The sequence below is a fragment of the Prunus persica genome, chromosome G3, assembly GCF_000346465.2.
Source record: "Prunus persica cultivar Lovell chromosome G3, Prunus_persica_NCBIv2, whole genome shotgun sequence".
Classification (NCBI taxonomy): Eukaryota; Viridiplantae; Streptophyta; class Magnoliopsida; order Rosales; family Rosaceae; genus Prunus; species Prunus persica.
In genome coordinates this window covers 22,959,729-22,980,077 of record NC_034011.1, presented here as the reverse complement: position 1 = coordinate 22,980,077, position 20,349 = coordinate 22,959,729, and the positions used below count along the sequence as shown (strand labels likewise).

Sequence of the window (20,349 nt, the reverse complement as noted above, 5' to 3'; positions counted from 1 at the left end):
CCCCCTGGGGGGGGGGGGGGGGGGGGGAACTTTTTTTCCTTTCCCCCCCCCCCCCCCCCCCCCCCCAAAAGTCGTGCGACATAGACTTAAATTTTATCTAAAAATGTAATTTATGAAACACATTATAGGTTCACTAAGCTAAATAGGCGGCCAATCTGGATTGTTGTTTATGTATGCGCTTATGGGCGATTAGATGGAGTCGTTCTTTTCCTTCCATATGGGGCCCACTCAGGCTTAAGGAGCTTTATCCATATCCACAGATTTGGAGACCTCTCCGGCGGGGCTTCATCATTTAGAGCCCAAAATCAATGCCACTGGGGATGCCTTTTTTGGTATTGGGCTGTATAGTTGAGAGCCTCATGGTGGTTGCAAGAATTCTATAGTGAGAGCCTTATATATGGCCCTTAGGTGAGGCCATATCTCTTAACTGTTGGATCAAATTGATTAGTCGTTGGATCAAATTGGTTAGCCTGTTCCAACAGTTAAGAGATATGACATCACCTAAGAGTCATATATAAGGCCTACACTATAAAATGACTTATGGTGGTTGAGCCTCAAAATATAGACCCTATTGGGGATGTCCTTACATACATAAATCCTACTAAAGGCAAAAAGCCCACCAAAGGCCAGGTAAATTCAAACCCTAACAGACTAACAACAGTGTTGTCAAAGCTGGGAAGCCAAGCACAGCACCATGGCCCAAATGGATGGGGAAAGATGCCACCACACATGAAAATACAGCAGCAAAAACACCAAAAAAATACAATACAAAAAAAGTCACAACCCATCAATCAGTTAGCAAAACCAAGAAACCCTTACAAAACAAAAGCATAAAAACACAAAAGCAACCACACAATAATCACCAACTCCACCAAAATTGACATTGCCAAAACACCAAATCGAACACTGCAACCAAGGGAAGACAGAACCCTCTAGTAACAGAAGAATGAAAGGAGGTGATCCAAGTACCTGAGCTAGAGCATAATTTAGATTTCTACACATCTTCCTAGAGGTACGCGAGAAATCGCAATTAAGCCTGGTAGCAACGTCCGAAATGGAAGGCCAAATGGAATTGGGGGAGAGAAATTTTGGCTGAGAAAAGGGAAACAGGGGATTTTGATAGCGGGAAATGTGGTAAGGGGGATTAGGAAGGAAGAGCAGAGATTGAGATTTGGATATTTCGAGGAAATAAGGACAACACAGTGAGGGATGGTTTTGTGGTCGATTGAGGAAAGGCGTATAACAAGAGACATCGAGCCTCAGAATTCGAGCAAAGCTAAATCAAAAACCCACAAATGGAGGAGAAGGGGCCACTAACAAATAGCTTCGGACCAAGCAAATAAGGAAAAGCCTACTGCACGCTCACACAATTTGGAGGATAGGGGAGGATGAGCAGTGATCTCCTCCCCTCCCAAAGGACATGCGGTACTAGGTGTATGTTTTCTTGCTTATCAACGAATTCTTCGTACTATCGAGTTTTGTTTTATGTAAAATTTGGGATGCATGTTGTTCTTGAAAATGTAGTTGAAGATAGCAAACTTTTCGACTCATAAAATTTACGTAGAAGTGAGCCTACCTTATTTTTGAATCATGAGCCCGTACATATTCGTTTTCCGAGATCTCACAATGAACAAACCAAATGAACAAATTGGGCCTTGGGTAACCCTTGTGTTGGAGTGAGGCTAGCAGGATTGTTTCCTTGCAAAACAATATGGTAATTGGGCTTATGCATAGCAGCACACTCACTTGCATCACAGATTGTTTCCATACCCGTTCTACAAAAGCCCAAGGACTACATTTTTATTTCGTTTGTGAGATGAATATTTTTTTTCCTTTGGTCTGGAAAAGAAAGAAAGAAAAAAAAAAAGATGGTAATCAAAAAGAAAATAATGTAAGCTTAAAAACATGGAAAAAAAAAAAAAAACAAGGTCCCACCGAGATTTGAACTCGGGTTACTGGATTCAGAGTCCAATGTCCTAACCACTAGACCATGGGACCGTTGTGCTAAAATCCTCTAAATTATTAATATAACCAGTTCCTTTTTCAGTCTTCATGAACCATTTTACCATTTTAGCTTCATTCTCGGTGAGCACACTGGCGAACACCCAAGACCCTGATGAGAAGAACCCTACTGAGAGCTCCCTTTTCTTTCTCAGCAACCCATGTTCTTCCTCCGAGGCCTCCCCATCCGTACATCCATGGTGACTCTTCATCAGAAGCCTCGAGTTTTCACTCCACGTCAAGTTTCAGCTCAAATCCCAGGTGGGTCTTCACCAACTCTCTTCCTCCTCCAGAATGGGTAGAGCCTTTCAATGATGTCTCTGATATAGTATCGAACCCACAAGACTTTGACCCATCTCCATGGGTTGCCCAAATTCTCAATCTTTTAGATGGGTCTCAGAAGATGGAAGCCAATTTAGACTCTTATTGTCACACATTCTTGATTAAATTGTCTCCCAATTTTGTTGCATATGTGTTAAAGTCTGCTGAGCTTCGTGGAAAGCCCGAAACCGCTTTGCGGTTTTTTGCTTGGGCTGGTAAGCAAAAGAAATATCATCATAAGCTTGAATGCTATGTGTCTTTGATTGACCTTTTATCTTCATCTGGTGATTTGGATCGTATTCGATATGTTCTTGCTGAACTTAAAGAAAAGAACTTTTTGATGAATTCTGCCGCTGCTAATTCTTTGATTAAGAGTTTTGGCTGTCTTGGAATGGTTGATGAGCTGTTGTGGGTTTGGCGTAGAATGAAGGAGAATGGGATTGAGCCTAGTTTGTATACATATAACTTTTTAGTGAATGGATTGGTAAATTCGATGTTTATTGAATCCGCTGAGCGGGTTTTTGAGGTTATGGAAGGTGGGAAAATTGTACCAGACGTTGTGACTTATAATACAATGATTAAAGGGTATTGTAAGGCAGGGAAAACCCAGAAAGCAATGGAGAAGTTCAGAGCTATGGAGGGGAGGAATGTGGAACCTGATAAGATTACTTATATGACTTTAATACAGGGGTGTTATTCAGAAGGAGATTTTGATTTATGTTTGGGTCTTTACCAAGAAATGGAAGAGAAAGGACTTGAAATTCCGCCTCACGCGTATAGTTTAGTTATCAATGGGCTATGTAAAGGTGGGAAATGTATGGAAGGATATGCTGTTTTTGAAGATATGATTCAGAAGGGTTGTAAAGCAAATGTGGCAAACTATACAGCTTTGATCGATTCATATGCAAAATGTGGGAGCATTGAAGGGGCAATGAAGCTTTTTGACAGAATGAAAAATGATGGGCTCAAACCAGATGTGGTAACTTACGGCGTTGTTGTCAATGGATTATGTAAGAGTGGGAGAGTGGAGGAGGCCATGGAGTATTTTCAGTTTTGTGAAGGCAGTGGGATGGCAGTTAATGCCATGCTGTATTCTAGTCTGATCGAGGGCCTTGGAAAAGCTGGGAGGCTTGATGAAGCTGAAAGGCTTTTCGAAAAGATGATTGAGAAGGGATGTCCACAGGATTCATATTGCTATAATGCCCTTATTGATGCCCTAGCTAAAGGTGGAAAAACTGATGAAGCATTAGCACTCTTCAAGAAAATGGAAGAGGAAGGTTGTGATCAGACAGTTTATACATACACAATACTCATCAGCGGACTGTTTAAGGAGCACAAAAATGAAGAGGCATTGAAGCTGTGGGATATGATGATCGATCAGGGCATCACACCAACTGCTGCTTCCTTCAGGGCTCTCTCAATTGGGCTTTGTCTCTCAGGAAAGGTAGCCAGAGCTTGCAAGATTTTGGATGAGCTAGCACCATTGGGTGTAATTCCTGAGACAGCTTTTGAAGATATGATCAATGTTTTGTGCAAAGCTGGCCGTTTCAAGGAAGCTTGCAAGTTGGCTGATGGGATTGTGGACAGAGGTAGGGAAATACCAGGACGAATTCGAACTGTTCTAATCAATGCTTTGAGGAAAGCAGGCAATGCAGATTTAGCTATGAAATTGATGCATAGTAAGATCGGCATTGGGTATGACAGAATGGGTAGCATCAAAAGGCGAGTGAAGTTCCGAATTCTCTTTGACAGTTGAGTCTTAGTAATGCTGTAGTTCTTAGAAATTCTGTTTAGCTAATTCAAAGATGGCCTCTTGTATCGCAGAGTTGATGTTCACAATTCAATCCCTGTATATTACATCATTCAATTTATTGAAGAAACTTTCACATAAACGTTTTGGACCTTAAAAAAGTTGTCAAAGTGTCTATTCAGCTGGATGGCAGAAGAACCTAATCAGTTCGCTTTGGCCACATGGCATGTTGAATATATATGGGATCTCTGTATCAGTACCCAGGTGTGGCTTTCGTCCTCTATATCAAGAACAACTAATCATACATGAACTGACATTTTCAAAAATATATAACTAGGTGGAGATGTATTAATCGGAAATATAAAGAAAACATTCTATTCAATGTCCAAAATAAGCATGTTTTATTATTTATTAAATAGACAGAAAGAGACAATAGATTCATTTTCCAGAATAATAAAATTGCAGAGAAAAGTTTCGACTAAACAGGGAAAGTAAAAAAACTTTAGAATCAGCAACTCAACTGAGCAATATTCAATATATTGACTCTATTTGGTTCCTAATTTTTACATATTCTACGAGTGTAAATGAAGCACATTCATCTGTAATGATTTGCCAAATTAGTTTCTTGTTGTGGTAGGCATTCCACCCACCTAGATATCATTAATCGCATGTACTGCCAGACCTATTTGTTGACATTACTGCAAAAATATCATTAGATTGTACTGCAAGTTGCATACGGGATGAAGTTGTGAGATTTATTGCTCATGCAGGGAAAGGCCCATCCCCAAAGAAATAATCAATCTGTGTTCCCCTTTGAATGGCTGTCAATATCAAAGCTACAGTATGGAATTTTGTAGTTATTTCATTTAGAGAATCTAGCTTGATGCTTCGATGAAGCTGGTATGAAGGATGGGTCCCCGACACAGTAAGATGAAATGAGGGTGAAGAGAGATGCTTCAGTGTTGGGATAGGAGAAAATCTTGCACACCCTACTCATATCAACTGCTGTTTTCATCATTTGCAAAGATGCTTGTCTTTCTAAGCCTCTATCTTATGTGATTGTCCATTAATATTATTGTTTGAATGAGGTCCCTCAGTGCCATGATGTTTTTAGAATTCTGGTCATCTGGCTTAAGTCCTTAGTCAAAATTGGTTTTTCTGCTGCTGTCTTGCACCCAATGTTAAGTATAAACTGCTTGCTGAACTTGCAGCATTAGAACTTTGGAGTTTTAGAATGCAGGGGACTCAAATAATTGTTAATTTGTTTATTGGTTATGAGTTGGCTAGTGCTAGATTTCTTGTGCACAGTTGAAGTGATATTTCTGGAAATCTGGTCCAGAGTTTTAAATGTGCTCTAGTGCTTTCTGAGATCAATTTTGGTCCAGGGTTTTTATATTTTCTTTAGAGCTGCTTTCTGAGATTAATTTTGGTCCAGAATTTTTATATTTGCTGTAGAGCAGCTTTCTGAGATTAATTTTGGTCCAGGGTTTTCTGGTTGTCTTGAGAGGGATTTCCACATTAATGTCATCATCTGTTATAAGATCATCTGTTATAAGTGTGACTTCATCGGTTTGCCGAAAAAAGCTTATCATGTCTATTGGGAAGATTTTGTTCAGGTTTTTCTTATTTGAGAAGATTTTGTTTCTTCTTCTTCTTCTTCTTTGTTCTATTTCTCCATTTTCTCCACTTTCCCTGCCATAGCCAACAGCTTTTATTTGCCACTTGGGTAATAAAAAGTTAGCAAGTACAACTGGAAATCTTTGCTCACACAACACAACAAGACTAGCACCCCTTTTTCCCTTGGAACAAAATGAAGTATCAACTCTATGGTAGTGACTTCTCTGGACGCTAACAGACAAGAATTAAGGTACCGACGACTTGTTGCAAATTGAAATTTAAAAGAAATAAAAAAAAAAAAGGGAAAAAAAAAATCAATGATCCAACTGTCGCCTTCTTCATGACACTACCCTTGTCACATTATTAACTTTGTGTTTCTAATTGTTGATTCTCATACGTAATGTCCTCACATTATTAAGATAAGATTTGTTCATTTTTTAGGCCCTGTTTGGTCGGCGGGTTTTGGTATTGCAGAAACTAGTGGTAATTGAAGCACTTCTCTTCTTGTGACATTGGAAAATATCTAGCTATTGTTTTCCTCGGGGGAGATTATATCAGTCTAAATCTAACAACCTTGAGACCAAAAAAAATATATTTGTTTCGGAGTCATGTATTTGTTTCTGCAAGGTCCAACAAAGCTAAACATCATCTGTTAAATCATGAAGAAACTTTACATCAATAGAATTTATCAACTAATCAAAGTTGATTAGTGCCTTTTTAAAATCATTTGGGTTTAAAGAAAAAGCTGGTTTTTGACCCCTAAAATCTTATGTGAAACAGGTGGGAAAATTAGGAACCCCACAAGATCTGGAAAAAGATTTTGGCTTGTAAATGAGTGGCTCCTAAACTTAACGCACACATGTTTGATTAATTTCATCATTAACTAAATGTTGATTTTGGCTGGGAAAAACTCTCAAATAATTGTAAACATTATATCTTTGGACATGGACTTAGATTAGATGAGATTTAAACAGTTGTGAGTAGCTACATCACTGATGGTGAAATGGAGAGAGTGAAGCTACAAATGGTCCGGGCACTGGACGCATTTGGAATGCAGGGGCCCCAGAGACAAGTAAAGCTTGTCTATGCACAACCACTTGTTAATTATCCAGCTAGGAAAGGATATTACATTAAGTGCCTACAAAATTATAGGACGTGGTGTGGGTCTCTTCTGCAGAATATGCAGTGCACCAATGGTGTGAAATTAACCAGTGAGTTTATGAAAAAAAAAAAAAAAACAGTGGGTTTTGGGTGGTAAAGCATTCTTCTCCCTACCCAAAATCTGGGTTTGATTTGATCAGTCTTTGCCAATTTGCACGCAATGAGGGGATAGTTTTTATCTAAGGCTGACTGGTCCGTAAGAGTTGGAACAAAATCTAACAACTATCTTGATAAAATACCTTGTTCTTTGATAACAAAAAAAATTACAAGTAATTAATTTTTCTTATATAGAAAAGGAGCTAAGAAAGAGACTCGAACTAATTTGATCATGATTCATGAGGGAGTATAAGAATAAATACTCTAAACCACTATAACTAGTCTATAGTTATATCTTGACTTAATAGTTCTGAACATAGACTTTTGTAAGCTGTAATAAATAGGAAAATCGTGATTATGTATTTATAAGAAATGCTAAGGTCAGTCGCTGCTCGATTGAGCAAGCACGCCATACATACGCAATACATATGCATAATCTGCCACAAATCATGAAGAATAAGAAAATTTAGGAGCATGAAAATTTCTGGAAATAAGAGGCCAAATATAGCTTCTTGAAGGAAGCTTGGTATCTTCTCGTCAAGCTTCAACCCTTTCTTGAAGTGAGCATAAATAGCAAACTCAAAATGGCAAGTAGATTTCCTCTTTGTGCATCTCCATCCCAAAGCGCCCTTTGCCCTTGGAAAATGATATGATGTGTCTGCATCAGGCAAAACTCCCTCCAACTAAACGCCAATCTTTTCTTTCATGTCTCCAAATACTTTCAGGCTACTAGCAAGAAAATGGGAAAGATGATTCTTCAAAAAAAGTGAAAACTGGATAAGCAAAGTACAGAAAATCTGCTTTTGTTACTTGTATGAGCTGGAGATGATGAAAGTTTAGTTTGTTCTAGTTCATTACCTTGTATTTCTTGTTTTTGTCTAAATCTATGGATCAAGTTTCAGTCTAACTTTGTTAGGAATTAATTATCCCATTCCAAAATTGTCATCGTAAGTTTGGTGGGTTTACCAAAATTGTCATGGTAGGTTTGGTGTGTTTACCATTTTCTGTCTTTGACTTGATGAAGTGTTCCTCTTATTGCCACATGTGCCTAAAACTTGGGTTCCTACATACTAGAATGAGATCATTGTCCACCTAAATTTCTGCACCTTGCCTTAGCAGTAGAAATAGGAAGGTGGGCAGAGGGGCCTTCCACCAAAAATGAGAGATGAGAGCATTTATGTATGAATGAGGCACTACTATATATCATAAAATCCTTCTCAATTTTCAAAGGGTGGCTTAGTAATTGGAGGGAAAAATAGAGCATGGTGCTGCTAGGCCAAGCTGTCAAAGCTGATTGGTTTTGGTCCCTTCGCACTCCTTGTCCCCATATCATTTCAAAGAAGAATCTCTCTCTCTCTCTCTCTCTCTCTCTCTCTCTCTCTCTCTCTCTCTCTCTCTCTCTCTCTCTCTCTCTCTCTCTCTCTCTCTCTCTCTCTCTCTCCCCTTCAAAAAAGGATGACACTGCGTATGTCTTGTGGTCTACAAGGCATCGTACCATTCTAAGAAGAGTGAGGTTGTGCAACATTAGAAGGTTGGTTGAGCTTTTTAATAAACGACAAAGGCTAGCTCAAGATAGATTGCCATAATCCAAGAGAGAGATTTGAATTTTGTGCTGTGCTCTATATAAATCATATATATGCTAGAGAGAAACAAGAGCAGTCAGGACCCCTACTAACAATTGTACCAACTTTATTATTTTCTGCAGCCTCTCAGAATCTCTCCAATGGAACCAGCTGCGTGTACGAATAACCAGAGCAATGGCAACTATGGAGAAGACATCATTGGGTGGTTTGAAGATGTGACTGAGAAAGCTGGTTTGGTTCAAACACAGACACTCAGGAAGATACTTGAGCAAAACTGCAGTGTGGAATATCTCAGGCAATGGTTGGGGGACATCAAAATCCAAGAGGTAGATGGATTTGTATTGGAATCTCTCTACACTTCTTTGGTGCCCCTTGCTTCACATGCAGATTTAGAGCCTTATATTCACAAAATTGCAAATGGGGACACTGGCCCTATACTCACCCAACAACCTATGACCACTCTCTCCTTAAGGTAGGTTCCTTCATTAGGTTATGTGCTTTACATTATTCCTAGTTTTCGACCAAACTAAGTAAAATATACCTTGTTTGTGTTATCTTATGCCTGCTCGGAACATTTTTGCTGTTGTATTGAGTTCAAAGAAAAAAGCCACCTTTGCCTCTGGTTTTGCAATTTGGCTTATATTTCTCACTTTTTTGTTGGGTTTAATGTTCTTCTAGTTCTGGAACCACAGATGGGAGACAGAAGTACGTACCCTTTACACGCCATAGCGCACAGACCACTCTTCAAATATTTAGGTTGGCTGCAGCGTACAGATCAAGGTTGGTTACTCTACAAATTTTTCATTGTTCTATTTTATGAATAACTATTTGAACTTCTGAATCTTTCATTCAATATATATGAACCTATATCTTACGGCAATATTCCAATCTTTTATCATGAATACTTAGAAATTTCTTTAAGTGGCTCTTTAATTTTACTGATCTTTCTTCCTCTTGATTATAGAGTTTATCCAACAAGGGAAGGAGGGAGGATCCTGGAATTCATATACAGCAGCAGACAGTTCAAAACTAAGGGGGGATTAACAGCAGGAACAGCCACAACTCACTACTATGCCAGCCAAGAATTCAAGATCAAACAGGAAAAAACCAAGTCATTCACTTGCAGCCCAGAAGAAGTCATTGCAAGTGGTGACAGCAAACAATCAACATACTGCCATCTCCTTCTTGGCCTCTTCTTCTCTGATCAAGTAGAGTTCATAACCTCCACCTTTGCCTATAGCATAGTGCAGGCCTTCATTACTTTTGAAGAACTCTGGAAAGACTTGTGCAATGACATCAGAGATGGCACTCTAAGCAAAAGAATCAATCTACCGAAAGTGCGAAAAGCGGTCTTGGATATCATCTCCCCAAACCCGACATTGGCTTCAAAAATCGAAGCTAGTTGCAAGGGCTTGGAAGATTTGGATTGGTTTGGTCTAATTCCTAAGCTCTGGCCAAATGCCAAGTATGTATATTCTATAATGACAGGATCAATGCAACCATACTTGAAAAAACTCAGACGCTTTGCAGGGGATGTGCCATTAGTTAGTGCAGAATATGGATCAACTGAGAGTTGGATTGGGGTGAATGTGGATCCTTGTTTGCCTCCAGAGGATGTGACTTTTGCTGTGGTACCAACTTTTTCTTACTTCGAGTTCATACCACTCCATAGACATAAGCAAGATTGCAATTTAGCCATTGATGACTTCATAGAAGATAAACCAGTCCCACTATCCCAAGTCAAGGTTGGACAGCAATATGAGATAGTCCTCACTACTTTCACTGGTAAGTTGTCACTATTGCTTTTCTCTTCTTTTTTTTCTTTTTCTCATGGACAGCAATTTTTTAGCAAACATTTCTACATGAAGCATGCAACAGTCCCAAGGGTTCGGTTTTTTGCCGATTCAAGTGATACGTGAGTTGGGTTTAGAACGTCGTGAGACAGTTCGGTGTTTGAAGTTAATCTAATTTTGCATATTAAACCCAAGTTAAAGTGAGTGTTTTTCTTAAGCATTTTAGCATCTTTACAAGGCCAGCTCAACCAGTTGCCCTGACATAAACGACTTTCATGAACAGAACTTTGAATTGTACATGTCTATGCCCCATCACTATATTTTCCTACAACAAACCAAGCCTCGATTCAATACAGACACGTGGACTGTTGATTATTTGCAGACCAGCAGCAATCTTGGAAAAATCTGATCATTTTCCCAAACTCATGGCCCACTAGTTACATTTTGGAAAAATTAGGTAGTCAGGATACGTGGATGATATTAAGACCATAATATCATGGTCTCGAAAAGCGTATGCATAAGGATCTGTGTGATGTGTTGATCAATATTTGAGCTACTGTTGAAGTTAAAACATCTCAAAATGAGGGAAATAAAAGCAAAATCTTGCTTTTGTTTCAATTTTAAAATTTAAAATAATGAATGTTTGTATAATGTTTTCAGGACTTTATAGGTACAGGTTAGGGGATGTGGTGGAAGTGGCTGGTTTCCACAATGGGACTCCAAAATTGGACTTTATATGCAGAAGAAAGCTTATATTGACAGTAAACATTGACAAAAACACAGAAAAGGACCTTCAGATAGTGGTAGAGAGAGGGTCTCAATTGCTGAGCAAGTCCAAAGCTGAACTGGTTGATTTTACAAGCCATGCTGATCTGCTAACTCAACCAGGCCACTACATCATATATTGGGAGATCAAAGGCGAAGTTGAAGAGAGGGTTCTTGGTGAATGTTGTAGAGAGATGGATGCATCATTTGTGGATCATGGCTATGTGGTCTCAAGGAGAAGCAATTCAATTGGGCCTCTGGAGCTGCGCATTGTGGAGAAAGGAACTTTCAAGAAAATTTTGGAACATTTCATAGTAAATGGTTCTGCTTTGAGCCAATTTAAGACCCCTAGGTGCACCAGCAACAAGGTGATCCTGAGTATTCTCAATCTATGCACCATTAAAAGGGTTTACAGCACTGCATATGCTCATTAGCAACATAAGTTGCATATGGCGGGTTAATTTCTTCCGAATTAGAGAGATCACATTTCAAAACCAAGACTTGCAGCTGCGCGCTATCAAATGTCGGACAGTTACAGAATAAGGCTTTGTTACATTGTTTCTCCTGCTTATATATCATGTCCTTGCCATTCCCTCATGCGTGGTGAATGCTCTAAACGGAGAACGAGAGAAACAATTTAAGATAAAATGGCATTGGCTGTGGCAACCCCATTTACATCCAAGGGATTGAAAGACTTGTTTCTGATAGAAATCTAAAACTTTAACCATCCATCAGTCTTGTTTTTTTAAGTAAGATAAATGAGGACTGGCCTGGCCAGATCAGTTTTACTGTCCATCAATGATTAAGCTTTTCAATAAAAGACCTGTGCAGTTGAAAACTTCATCAACATTGGAAGAGCAAAACTCAGTTCAGGCTTCTCATATCAGCAGACTCTAGCAGCGTCTGCATCTCGAGAATTGCAGTTCAATGAAGAGATGAAAATTAGTAACTAAAACAACAGTTTTGTGTTCTACTTATTATATGAGAAGCTAATTTCAACTTTGTAAGTACCATAACCTGAGGTAGTTTGACGATTTCTTTTCCTACAAGCAATAGGAGACTTCTATCTTAGTCAATCTTGGACGTTGGTTGCCTTTACTTCACAAATCACAACTTTTTAATTTTAAAACATAAAAATATATCCAGTTTATTATAGAATTTAAAGTTTCAGTCTTCCACCCAAAAACAAAAGCATGGAAATGTAATAACTTTGGTAGCTTTTCAGTTTCCACATTTGTTTGAGTGGCTAGACATAAACGCTTGGCCCAATAAAAGGTCCATATTTAATAATTCCAAACAAAAACTAGCCCAAGCAGGACTTGTATTCGACCCATAAAGCCTAGAGACTCCCTCCGTCTGTAGGCATTTCAACCTCCAACCATCTCTCTGTTTTCCCTCTGTTTTTCTCTCTGTTTTTTCTCTGTTTTTTCTGCTTTTCTGCTTTACAATTCACTATGAAGTGAAGAAATGCACAAATGGGTTTCTCTCTTTTTCCTCACCATTTTTTCTGAGCTTAGTTGTTAATGACATAAAGGAAGAGAGAAGAGAGAGGTTTCTGCTGAGGTTTGGCTCTAAATGGGGGGTGAAGATAATTGGGACGGCGGCATAGCTATGGCACCAGCCATGATGATGGCTGCACAAAATACAGAGAGAGAAGAAGAGCAGTGGAGGAACTTTAACAACTCAGTCAATGCAGTTTCCTTGGGTTTTGTTGCTACTGCCATTCTCATATCAATGTTTCTTGTTATGGCTATTTTTGAGAGATTTTTCAGGCCCAGATCATCACATCTGCCTTCAACTTCTCGAACCACTCGTTTCGATCTCCAGCAACAGATTGTCTACCAGAATCCCAAGCTTGATCACCACTCTCCCAAAGTAAGCTTCATTTAATTTCTCTTGTTCACTGCTAAAACTTTTTTTACTTTCTTTTATGGGGGTGCAATTATAGCTAAGCTGATTCCAGTTTCACTGGATTTTGTTCAAAATGAAAATGGGTTTGTCATTCTCCACCAAAAACAAAAGCAAAAACAAAAAATAGTGTCACTAACAGAAGAAAGAACAGAACAGAACCCTGTTTTTATTTTTAGAATTTGTTGTTGTCTTTTGTGTACATTTGTTAGGCTCTTTAGCTAATTGGGGGGTTAGTGGTTTTAGTTTAAGTAACAATTTCATCAAGATGACAGTGAGTTATTTGGAGCTTCCATTTCTATAGTGGGCTGCATAGTTTATAGGATCTGCATTACTTGCAATCTTATTTGATTATTAATATCCCAAAACCCATTATTTTAAATCATGAAAATTTTATCATATTTTCATCATTTCAAACCATTTCTCATTATTAATGTTTGTAATGCTTTGTTGACTGTTCTTAATTTGTTTTTTTAGGTAGACTATCAAGCCATAAGTAGAGTCTTTGACTCAATTATTGATAAAATTATGAGATTTATATACTGATCAAGTACTTGTTCTTTGACCAACTACTGCCATGAACCCTGATTTTAAGCATGGGAATGGCAAAACTTAGCCACATGGTGCAAGGACCCATGTTCACCATGTGATTGATGTTCCAAATGTTTATGCCTTGTATGATCTCCAAAAACAGGCATACCACCAACTCATTTGTTTCTTATGCATAATAAAACAAATTATGTTCGGGTGCCACGTGTCCGTACGACATTGAGTGATCGATGAATTGTGAATATATTTTGATGTTTCATAGTTGAATTTGGTTTGTGAGAAGCCTTGATTTGAGGAGAGGGTTAAGTATTCTGCAGACAGCTTTAGTATTTTTAGAAGGTGTACAATTCACGTGAAGGAAATTTCTTATTGTTATTGGTTTACTTTTTTTTAACCCACTAGTGAAGGAGTGATTATCATATTCATATTCATGTTCTATTCTTGGATTGCAAGAATGATTAAGTAAAAGGGCTTGCTTTGCTGCATTTGAATCTTTAAAAGCCACCAACCACGCCAGAAAAGCGGCTTCCTTGATTTGGATTTATTTGTAATTGCATGTTATTTGTGCTTTTGCGCTGTCTGTTAAGGAAATTGAGTTGTAAGATAGTTTTGTATTGAATTTGTGCAGATGACAAGTTATGCCAGAGAAGTTTCTGTGGTGATGCCTGGAGAAGATATTCCTACCTTCATTGCACATCCTGCACCTGCACCATGCCCCAGAGAGCATGCCGCGTGGCCTCTGCATCAACACAAGCCATGCCTCAACCCCTCCTCCTCAAGCTGAATTTCTAGTCATGCCTAGAAATCAGCAGAATCATACCTAGTTTTCAACAAAAGTGCTTTCAGTTTCAGACATTATTACAACTTGGGTTAGTTATTGACAATCACATTAGTGTTTTGAACCTAGGAAGGAAGCTAGTAACCAGAAAGACTCATCATCAGCACAAGGATATGTAAATTCCACTTATGTATATGTTTTCTTGGTAGCTCATTTCAATTCTATGTAACTTAAGTTTGTGGCTTTGTTAGCCTGCGGTGGATGAAAATCAAATAACCATCCACAAATTGGTCCTGCCAATCCAGCTAAAGTGTCTAAAATACCTTACCTAAGTGTCATATATATAAGGCCCTCACTATAGAATGACTCACTCAAACAAGCATGCTTGGTTTTTCACCTTCTAAAGCCCAAAAGAAATGTTAGAGAGTCGGCTAAGAACCCAGAAAAGATTACCACTAAACCTATACAATTGAAGGCTTTTATTTTTTATTTGAATACAAACGATAATCCAAATTATCAAAAATTAATATAATGTACGGAAAGAGGTATTCAAACTTAGATGCAAGGGACTAGCTCACTGCCCTAATCAACTAGTCTAATCTACACTTCTCAACTTTTAAAGTTAAAAAAGAGAGATGGGAAAGACTACGTTGATTTACATTTACCAAACAAAAAAGAGGAAATTTCCTACCAAATCACCAAATGTTCCTGAGTGCAGACCGTACAAGCAGAAACAAATTCTGGGGGATACTAGAAGCCTTTGTATTATTTGTATGCAAAACCAAGACCAAAACCAAAAAAGTTACACCAAAACCAATGAAAGGGAGAGAACTAAAAAGTCTCTGTCTTTCCCACCGCCCATCCCATTCCATTCCAAGAGAAGATACCGCCAATTCGAGGAGGAGGACCATTTCCAGTCCAGTACATATCCCTAGACGATTTGCAAATCTCAACTTTTTGAACAAAATATTTTGAAAAAATAAAGTAGGAAAGAAAGGAGAAGAACATTGTTTTGCAGCCACAACTCAGCAAGCCAGCTCCTGCTGCTGCTGCTGCAATCCAACACACAGCAAAGAAAGATTACTGGGTTTTAATTCACGATTAATCACAAGACAAAGTCCCAAAAACAAGGACGCTCAACACTAATTCACACAAAGATAAAGACAACCCAATCCTGATGATGCCATATCCAGAGAATATATATATACATTGTTTTTTAAAGCAAAATAAATTTCCCATTTTTTCAGAAGCACTTCCCTTTTGCTATTTGAAGCTGATCTAATCTATCTTATCAGCAAATGTTTATGCAGCAAAACAGCTAAATTCCACAATGCTTTCAAAAAAAGCCAAGAAAAACATTTTGCACAAAATGCAACCAGTAATGTAAAAAAGCAGACTTAGACAAAGATGAAGCATTCTAACTCAAGGGACTCATTCCCCTGCTTCTGGGGCTGCGAAACGCCGTCGTTTGATGGGTCCGCCTCCTTTTTAATTTGTTTACCCTCACTCTCCACTGCTCCCTGCTGCGATGAACTGCCACCGGCAGCGGCTCGTCCAGTCACCTTCGCCGGGCTCCTTCCTACAGCTGCCCGACCAGCCTTCCGAGTAGCTGGTGACCTCGACCGGGACGACACCGCATCACGCCTGACTCCGGTGGGCCCCGCGCCACGCTGCATGGTCCTCAGCTGACCCGATTCTCGCCCTCGAGACGACCTCGTTTCAGTCCGATTCCTCTTCCCCATTGGAGGTTCCAGCGCCCTCGCAGGGAGATTGACTCCTTTTTCTCTCCGGCCGGCGAGTTCGCCGGAGTAAGGACGCTTGCAGCGTGCCGTCGTTGAAGAAGGCCCACTCGCCCTGTCTCTGTGACCCACGTCTCTCTTCCGCTTGCTCGTAGCTTCGTCTTCTCTGGCGTCTGTAATGGTGGTTGTGGTGGTGGTTGTTGACAATGAGAAGCTCTCGCTAACCCCACAAAGGTCTGAAGCCTGAGAAGGCTCCTCAGAGAGCTCCTTGGGCTGCTCTGCTTGGAGTTTCGGAGGAACATGGGTGAGCTCTGCCTGGAGATTCGGAGGAAAATGGGTGAGCTCTGCTTGGGGATTCGGAGGAACATGGATGGGTTCTGCTTGGGGTTGCGGAGGAAAATCGGGAAGCTCTCCTTGGAATTTCGGAGGCAGATGGGTGTTTTGGTCTTGGGATATTTTGGGGATTTGGGGTTTGGAGATGGGGGTTTCGGAGAGAACCTCTTTCACTGACTCTTCTTCAACAACGGGTGGAGGAGGTGGAGGCGGCGGCGGTGTCGAGGCTCTTAGTTGGGTTTTCTGGATATGGGTCGGGTCGGGTTCCGTCACCGAAGATTTAGGGTGGAAGTGGCTGTTGTTGGGGCCATTTGGGTGGTGGTGAGGGTCTTGGTTTGGGGTCTTGGTGGTGCCGAGACAACAACCCATTTATGATTTTTTATGGTTTGTGAAAGCAGGGATTATTTTCCGAGCGCTTTAGTGGTTGGTAGTGGCTAGTAAAGTGAGGGAGGGTTGGGTGGGAAAGAGAGATTTAAAATTTAACGGTCATAAATGGAAGGGGAGAGAGAGCGACTGGCGCAGAGACAGAGGTTTTAACCTTTAGGCTAAAAGATTAGGGATGGATTGATTGGTTTGGGCATACTGATGAGGATGAGGCCCTCTTCACTCTCTTCACTCTTCACTCTTCAGTTGCAAAGCTTTATGCAGCAAAGCCTCATTACATTGCAGGTAATGCTGACGTGACATATGTATATATATTTGTGTACGGTATATTTACCTCTCTCTCACCACAGCACGCTCAATGAATGATTATGGTTTCTCAGGGACCTGAAAAGGGAACCCCAAACGGAGCAACAAAAACTTTTTAGGAGAAGGAAGGAATAGATAGATGGAAAACATAAAGGTTTCGTACGGGCAAAAATTTAGAAAAACAATGCCAAAAGCAAAAGATGCCCATGCGCTACCAACATATCAAATATGGTCCCCAGATGCTAGAGGCTAGAGCCGCTGATCTTCAATATAAAACGAAAGGATAACAAATGGCGCGTGAAGAAGACTCTAGTAGGTCCAGTACTAAGTCCTACTACTAACTAGTAGGTAGGTGGTTCATGCCTGACCGAGGGAGGAGGACCCACAACCAGTCTGGCAGACCTTCCTAGGATCATTGCAAGCTACAACATAAAAAAAGAGAGATGGTTTTCAAGTAAACTTTTGCAACAAGACGAATGATTTTGGCATATGCCGTAAAGCCATTGCCATCAAGTAGACCCAAACATGTGGGACTTATAAGCAAACATATATTATTAACTACACTGCCTGTAAAAGGACTGCCTGTAAAAGGATTGTATTGCAAGGCAGCTTCTTGCCATCCACGTCAGTCGCTTCGTGTGTGTTTAGTGCCGAACGAGAATCCAAAATCAAAAAAAGGAGCAGCATGTATAATGGATGTGACATTGAAGCATAATCAATTATTCTTTCTATTAATAAGCTGATTAACAGCAACAATCACAATGATATAAGACCTCAATAGAGCAGCAGAGCAGAGTGGTGTCTGATAATTACAATGAATTGAGCATACAACTGGAAGAGATCATAACAAAACCATGTATGCTTGGGCCCTCTATAATCTCACTTGTAAAATACACAGAGTAAGCCGATGGAAAAGAATACAGACCGACGCTTTGGTTGAAAGACGACAAGGTAGGAAACAAACCCACTTATCAAGAGGCAGAAAGATGTGAAGAAGTGGCCCGATCTGATTCTATCATAGATTTGATGTAGAATTCACCGGCTTTGTATGACGACCTGACCATGGGACCAGAAGCCACATATCGAAATCCCTGTTACATTCAAAATAAACCGTTGATTGAACTGGTATAGATACAGACGATCATGTGATCATATGCTTGCTTCATAGAATGAGATGGTATTGTATTAACTCATATATTCACAACACTCGGTTGTGTAGTTGTCAAAATATTCATAACATGATGTTACCACATCCAGAGAAAACCAGGCTCGATACAGCTGTACCCTGCCTGATCCCTGAGCTGGTTTCCAGGTATAGGACCTGGGAGCAACCAAAGCTGCCTAACGTGCTTGTAACCAAATTTATTTGTGAGGTGGGCCAGAAGATCATTTGTTTATAAGTTGTGCTCAATACCAGTGCTCAAACATTTTTTTTTTCTCTTCCAAACTACAAGAGAAAATGAGAAAACCTGTTTTGCAAAGAAACATCAAATAGCATAGCCAGCTTAGTTAAAATGATAAAAGCATACCATTTCCATGCCAAGAGCTCGATACTTCTCAAAAGCTTCAGGAGTAATGTATTCAGATACAGGCATATGGCGCTTCGAAGGACGCATGTATTGACCAAATGTCATCACATCAACACCTGCTGCTCTCACCTTCTCCATTGTCCTCACAACTTGATCGGGTGTTTCCCCACAACCTAACATTACTGAAGTCTTTGTAAGTGTTCCAGCAGGAGCGTAGTCTTTGGCCATCATTAGAACATCTAAAGATTGTTTAAAATTGGCACGATGATCCCGCACTGCCCTCTGAAGCTCTTCAACTGTCTCAATATTGTGAGCAAGAACATCTAATCCTGATGTTGCAACTTTCTCTACGCAGCTGGAGTCTCCACGAAAATCAGGAACTACAAGACAACATGGCAAATCAACATCGCATATGGAAAACAAACAACACCGGAAAAGTGTAGACATAAAAGAACTGCAATCACATAATTTCCAGGTTTAACATCCGTTAGCTATAATCTCTTAACCATTCATTTATGCATACAAAACGCAATCTTTAGTCCACTCAACATAATGTTCTGAATTCTATACTGAGTTGATTCTTATCATCCTAATTTAAACACTATTATTAACACAAATTCATAATCCAGAAAAAATAAAATAAAAGATAAAAATCATACCCAAAGCCTCAATTAGCATACTGGGTTTCAGCGTCTTCAACTTTTGCACGGTCTCCGCAAAATGCCCACTCCCTTGATCAGGCAAATCGTCCCGGTCCACGCTAGTAATCACCACGTAATCCAAACCCCATGACGCGATTGCCTCCGCCACATTCGACGGTTCATTGGGGTCAGGCGGAGGTGGAGTCTTCGAAGTCTTCACATTACAAAATCTACAAATTTTAACACACAACCAAAAACTCCCATCAAAACAAAAATAAAAAAAAGCACAGCGACTAGCTCTCAAGCGCATTTCATCGAACAACTTGCCTGCAACCGCGGGTGCACGTGTCACCGAGAATCATGATCGTAGCGGTGGCGGTGCCGGTCTCGCCGCCGGACCAGCACTCACCGAGGTTGGGACACTTGGCCTCCTCGCACACCGTGTGGAGCTTCAATTCCCTGAGCTTTTTCTTGATCTGAGTGTACTTTTGGCCGCCGGGAATTGACTCCTTCATCCATTTTGGCTTGGGGAGAGGGTTCTTCTTGGTTCCAACTTCGACGGAGTATGGGCCTTCGCCTTCCACGAAGTCCGTCAGAACTGGAGACTCGGCAGCGAGGCGGGCCCGCAGGCCCGCCAGAGTCTGTGGGAATTGAGAGGAGGTTGTGGTGGTCGAGGGTGGGGTTTGGGTGGACGACGAGAAGGACCGCGTGGTCGATTTTAGGGTTCGAGTAACTAGGGTTGTGAACCGGGTCTGCATCTCTCGTCCGATGTGGGTTTTGCGATAATGTGATGAGCGATACGGAGAGATTCAGATGGTTCGAGGATGAGGAAGAAGGTGATGAGATTTGGTGGTTGGTTTGGTTGGCGCAGACAATTTTGGATCTGAAAACAATGGCCCATGTGTAACTCTATTGGGGCCTGATATTTTAGAGTAAATTGGGTTGGTTTGGGCCAATGGGGAGCCCAAAATATCAGAAACCCAGTGAGGCTATAATGAGGGACTAGCCTATGTTGAGCGGCTATCGAGGACCTGGGCTATAACGAGGGGTCAACAATAGCTGTTCAATCAATGAACTCCTCAACATTAGACGGCT

General features: G+C 40.3%; 5 protein-coding genes and 1 non-coding gene across 8 annotated transcripts; 3 read left to right on the top strand and 3 right to left on the bottom strand.

The window, feature by feature from the left end:
• On the top strand, positions 1,637-5,676 carry LOC18783791 (pentatricopeptide repeat-containing protein At1g03560, mitochondrial). Of its 2 annotated transcripts, XM_020560460.1 has the most exons (3): positions 1,637-4,044; positions 4,147-4,336; positions 4,843-5,676. In XM_020560460.1, exons 1-2 carry the CDS (start codon positions 2,117-2,119, stop codon positions 4,211-4,213), a joined length of 1,995 nt encoding a protein of 664 aa, XP_020416049.1. In that variant the 5' UTR covers positions 1,637-2,116; the 3' UTR covers positions 4,214-4,336; positions 4,843-5,676. The 2 variants fall into 2 exon arrangements, with proteins under 2 accessions (XP_020416049.1, XP_020416050.1); XM_020560461.1 differs by having other exon boundaries at positions 1,874-4,336; positions 4,843-5,446.
• On the bottom strand, positions 1,927-1,998 carry TRNAQ-CUG. The gene has a single exon. It is a non-coding gene; the product is annotated as a tRNA-Gln (tRNA).
• On the top strand, positions 8,373-11,882 carry LOC18784410 (jasmonic acid-amido synthetase JAR1). 2 transcript variants are annotated; one of them, XM_020560994.1, is made up of 5 exons: positions 8,373-8,477; positions 8,652-9,001; positions 9,208-9,309; positions 9,494-10,314; positions 10,983-11,882. In XM_020560994.1, the coding sequence occupies exons 2-5, from the start codon at positions 8,670-8,672 to the stop codon at positions 11,519-11,521; spliced, it is 1,794 nt and encodes a 597-aa protein (XP_020416583.1). In that variant the 5' UTR covers positions 8,373-8,477; positions 8,652-8,669; the 3' UTR covers positions 11,522-11,882. The 2 variants fall into 2 exon arrangements, with proteins under 2 accessions (XP_020416583.1, XP_007217151.1); XM_007217089.2 differs by lacking the exon at positions 8,373-8,477 and having other exon boundaries at positions 8,497-9,001.
• Positions 12,025-14,590, top strand: LOC18782939. Its single transcript, XM_020560995.1, has 3 exons — positions 12,025-12,090; positions 12,622-12,962; positions 14,173-14,590. Exons 2-3 carry the CDS (start codon positions 12,663-12,665, stop codon positions 14,326-14,328), a joined length of 456 nt encoding a protein of 151 aa, XP_020416584.1. The 5' UTR covers positions 12,025-12,090; positions 12,622-12,662; the 3' UTR covers positions 14,329-14,590.
• LOC18782222 (pollen-specific leucine-rich repeat extensin-like protein 2) lies at positions 15,397-17,711 on the bottom strand. The gene has a single exon (XM_007216230.2). The coding sequence runs from the start codon at positions 16,761-16,763 to the stop codon at positions 15,720-15,722; it is 1,044 nt and encodes a 347-aa protein (XP_007216292.1). The 5' UTR covers positions 16,764-17,711; the 3' UTR covers positions 15,397-15,719.
• On the bottom strand, positions 17,784-20,151 carry LOC18783678 (lipoyl synthase, mitochondrial). The gene is made up of 4 exons (XM_007215471.2): positions 19,582-20,151; positions 19,273-19,484; positions 18,614-18,993; positions 17,784-18,175 (listed from the first exon to the last, which is right to left on the bottom strand). The coding sequence occupies exons 1-4, from the start codon at positions 20,010-20,012 to the stop codon at positions 18,056-18,058; spliced, it is 1,143 nt and encodes a 380-aa protein (XP_007215533.1). The 5' UTR covers positions 20,013-20,151; the 3' UTR covers positions 17,784-18,055.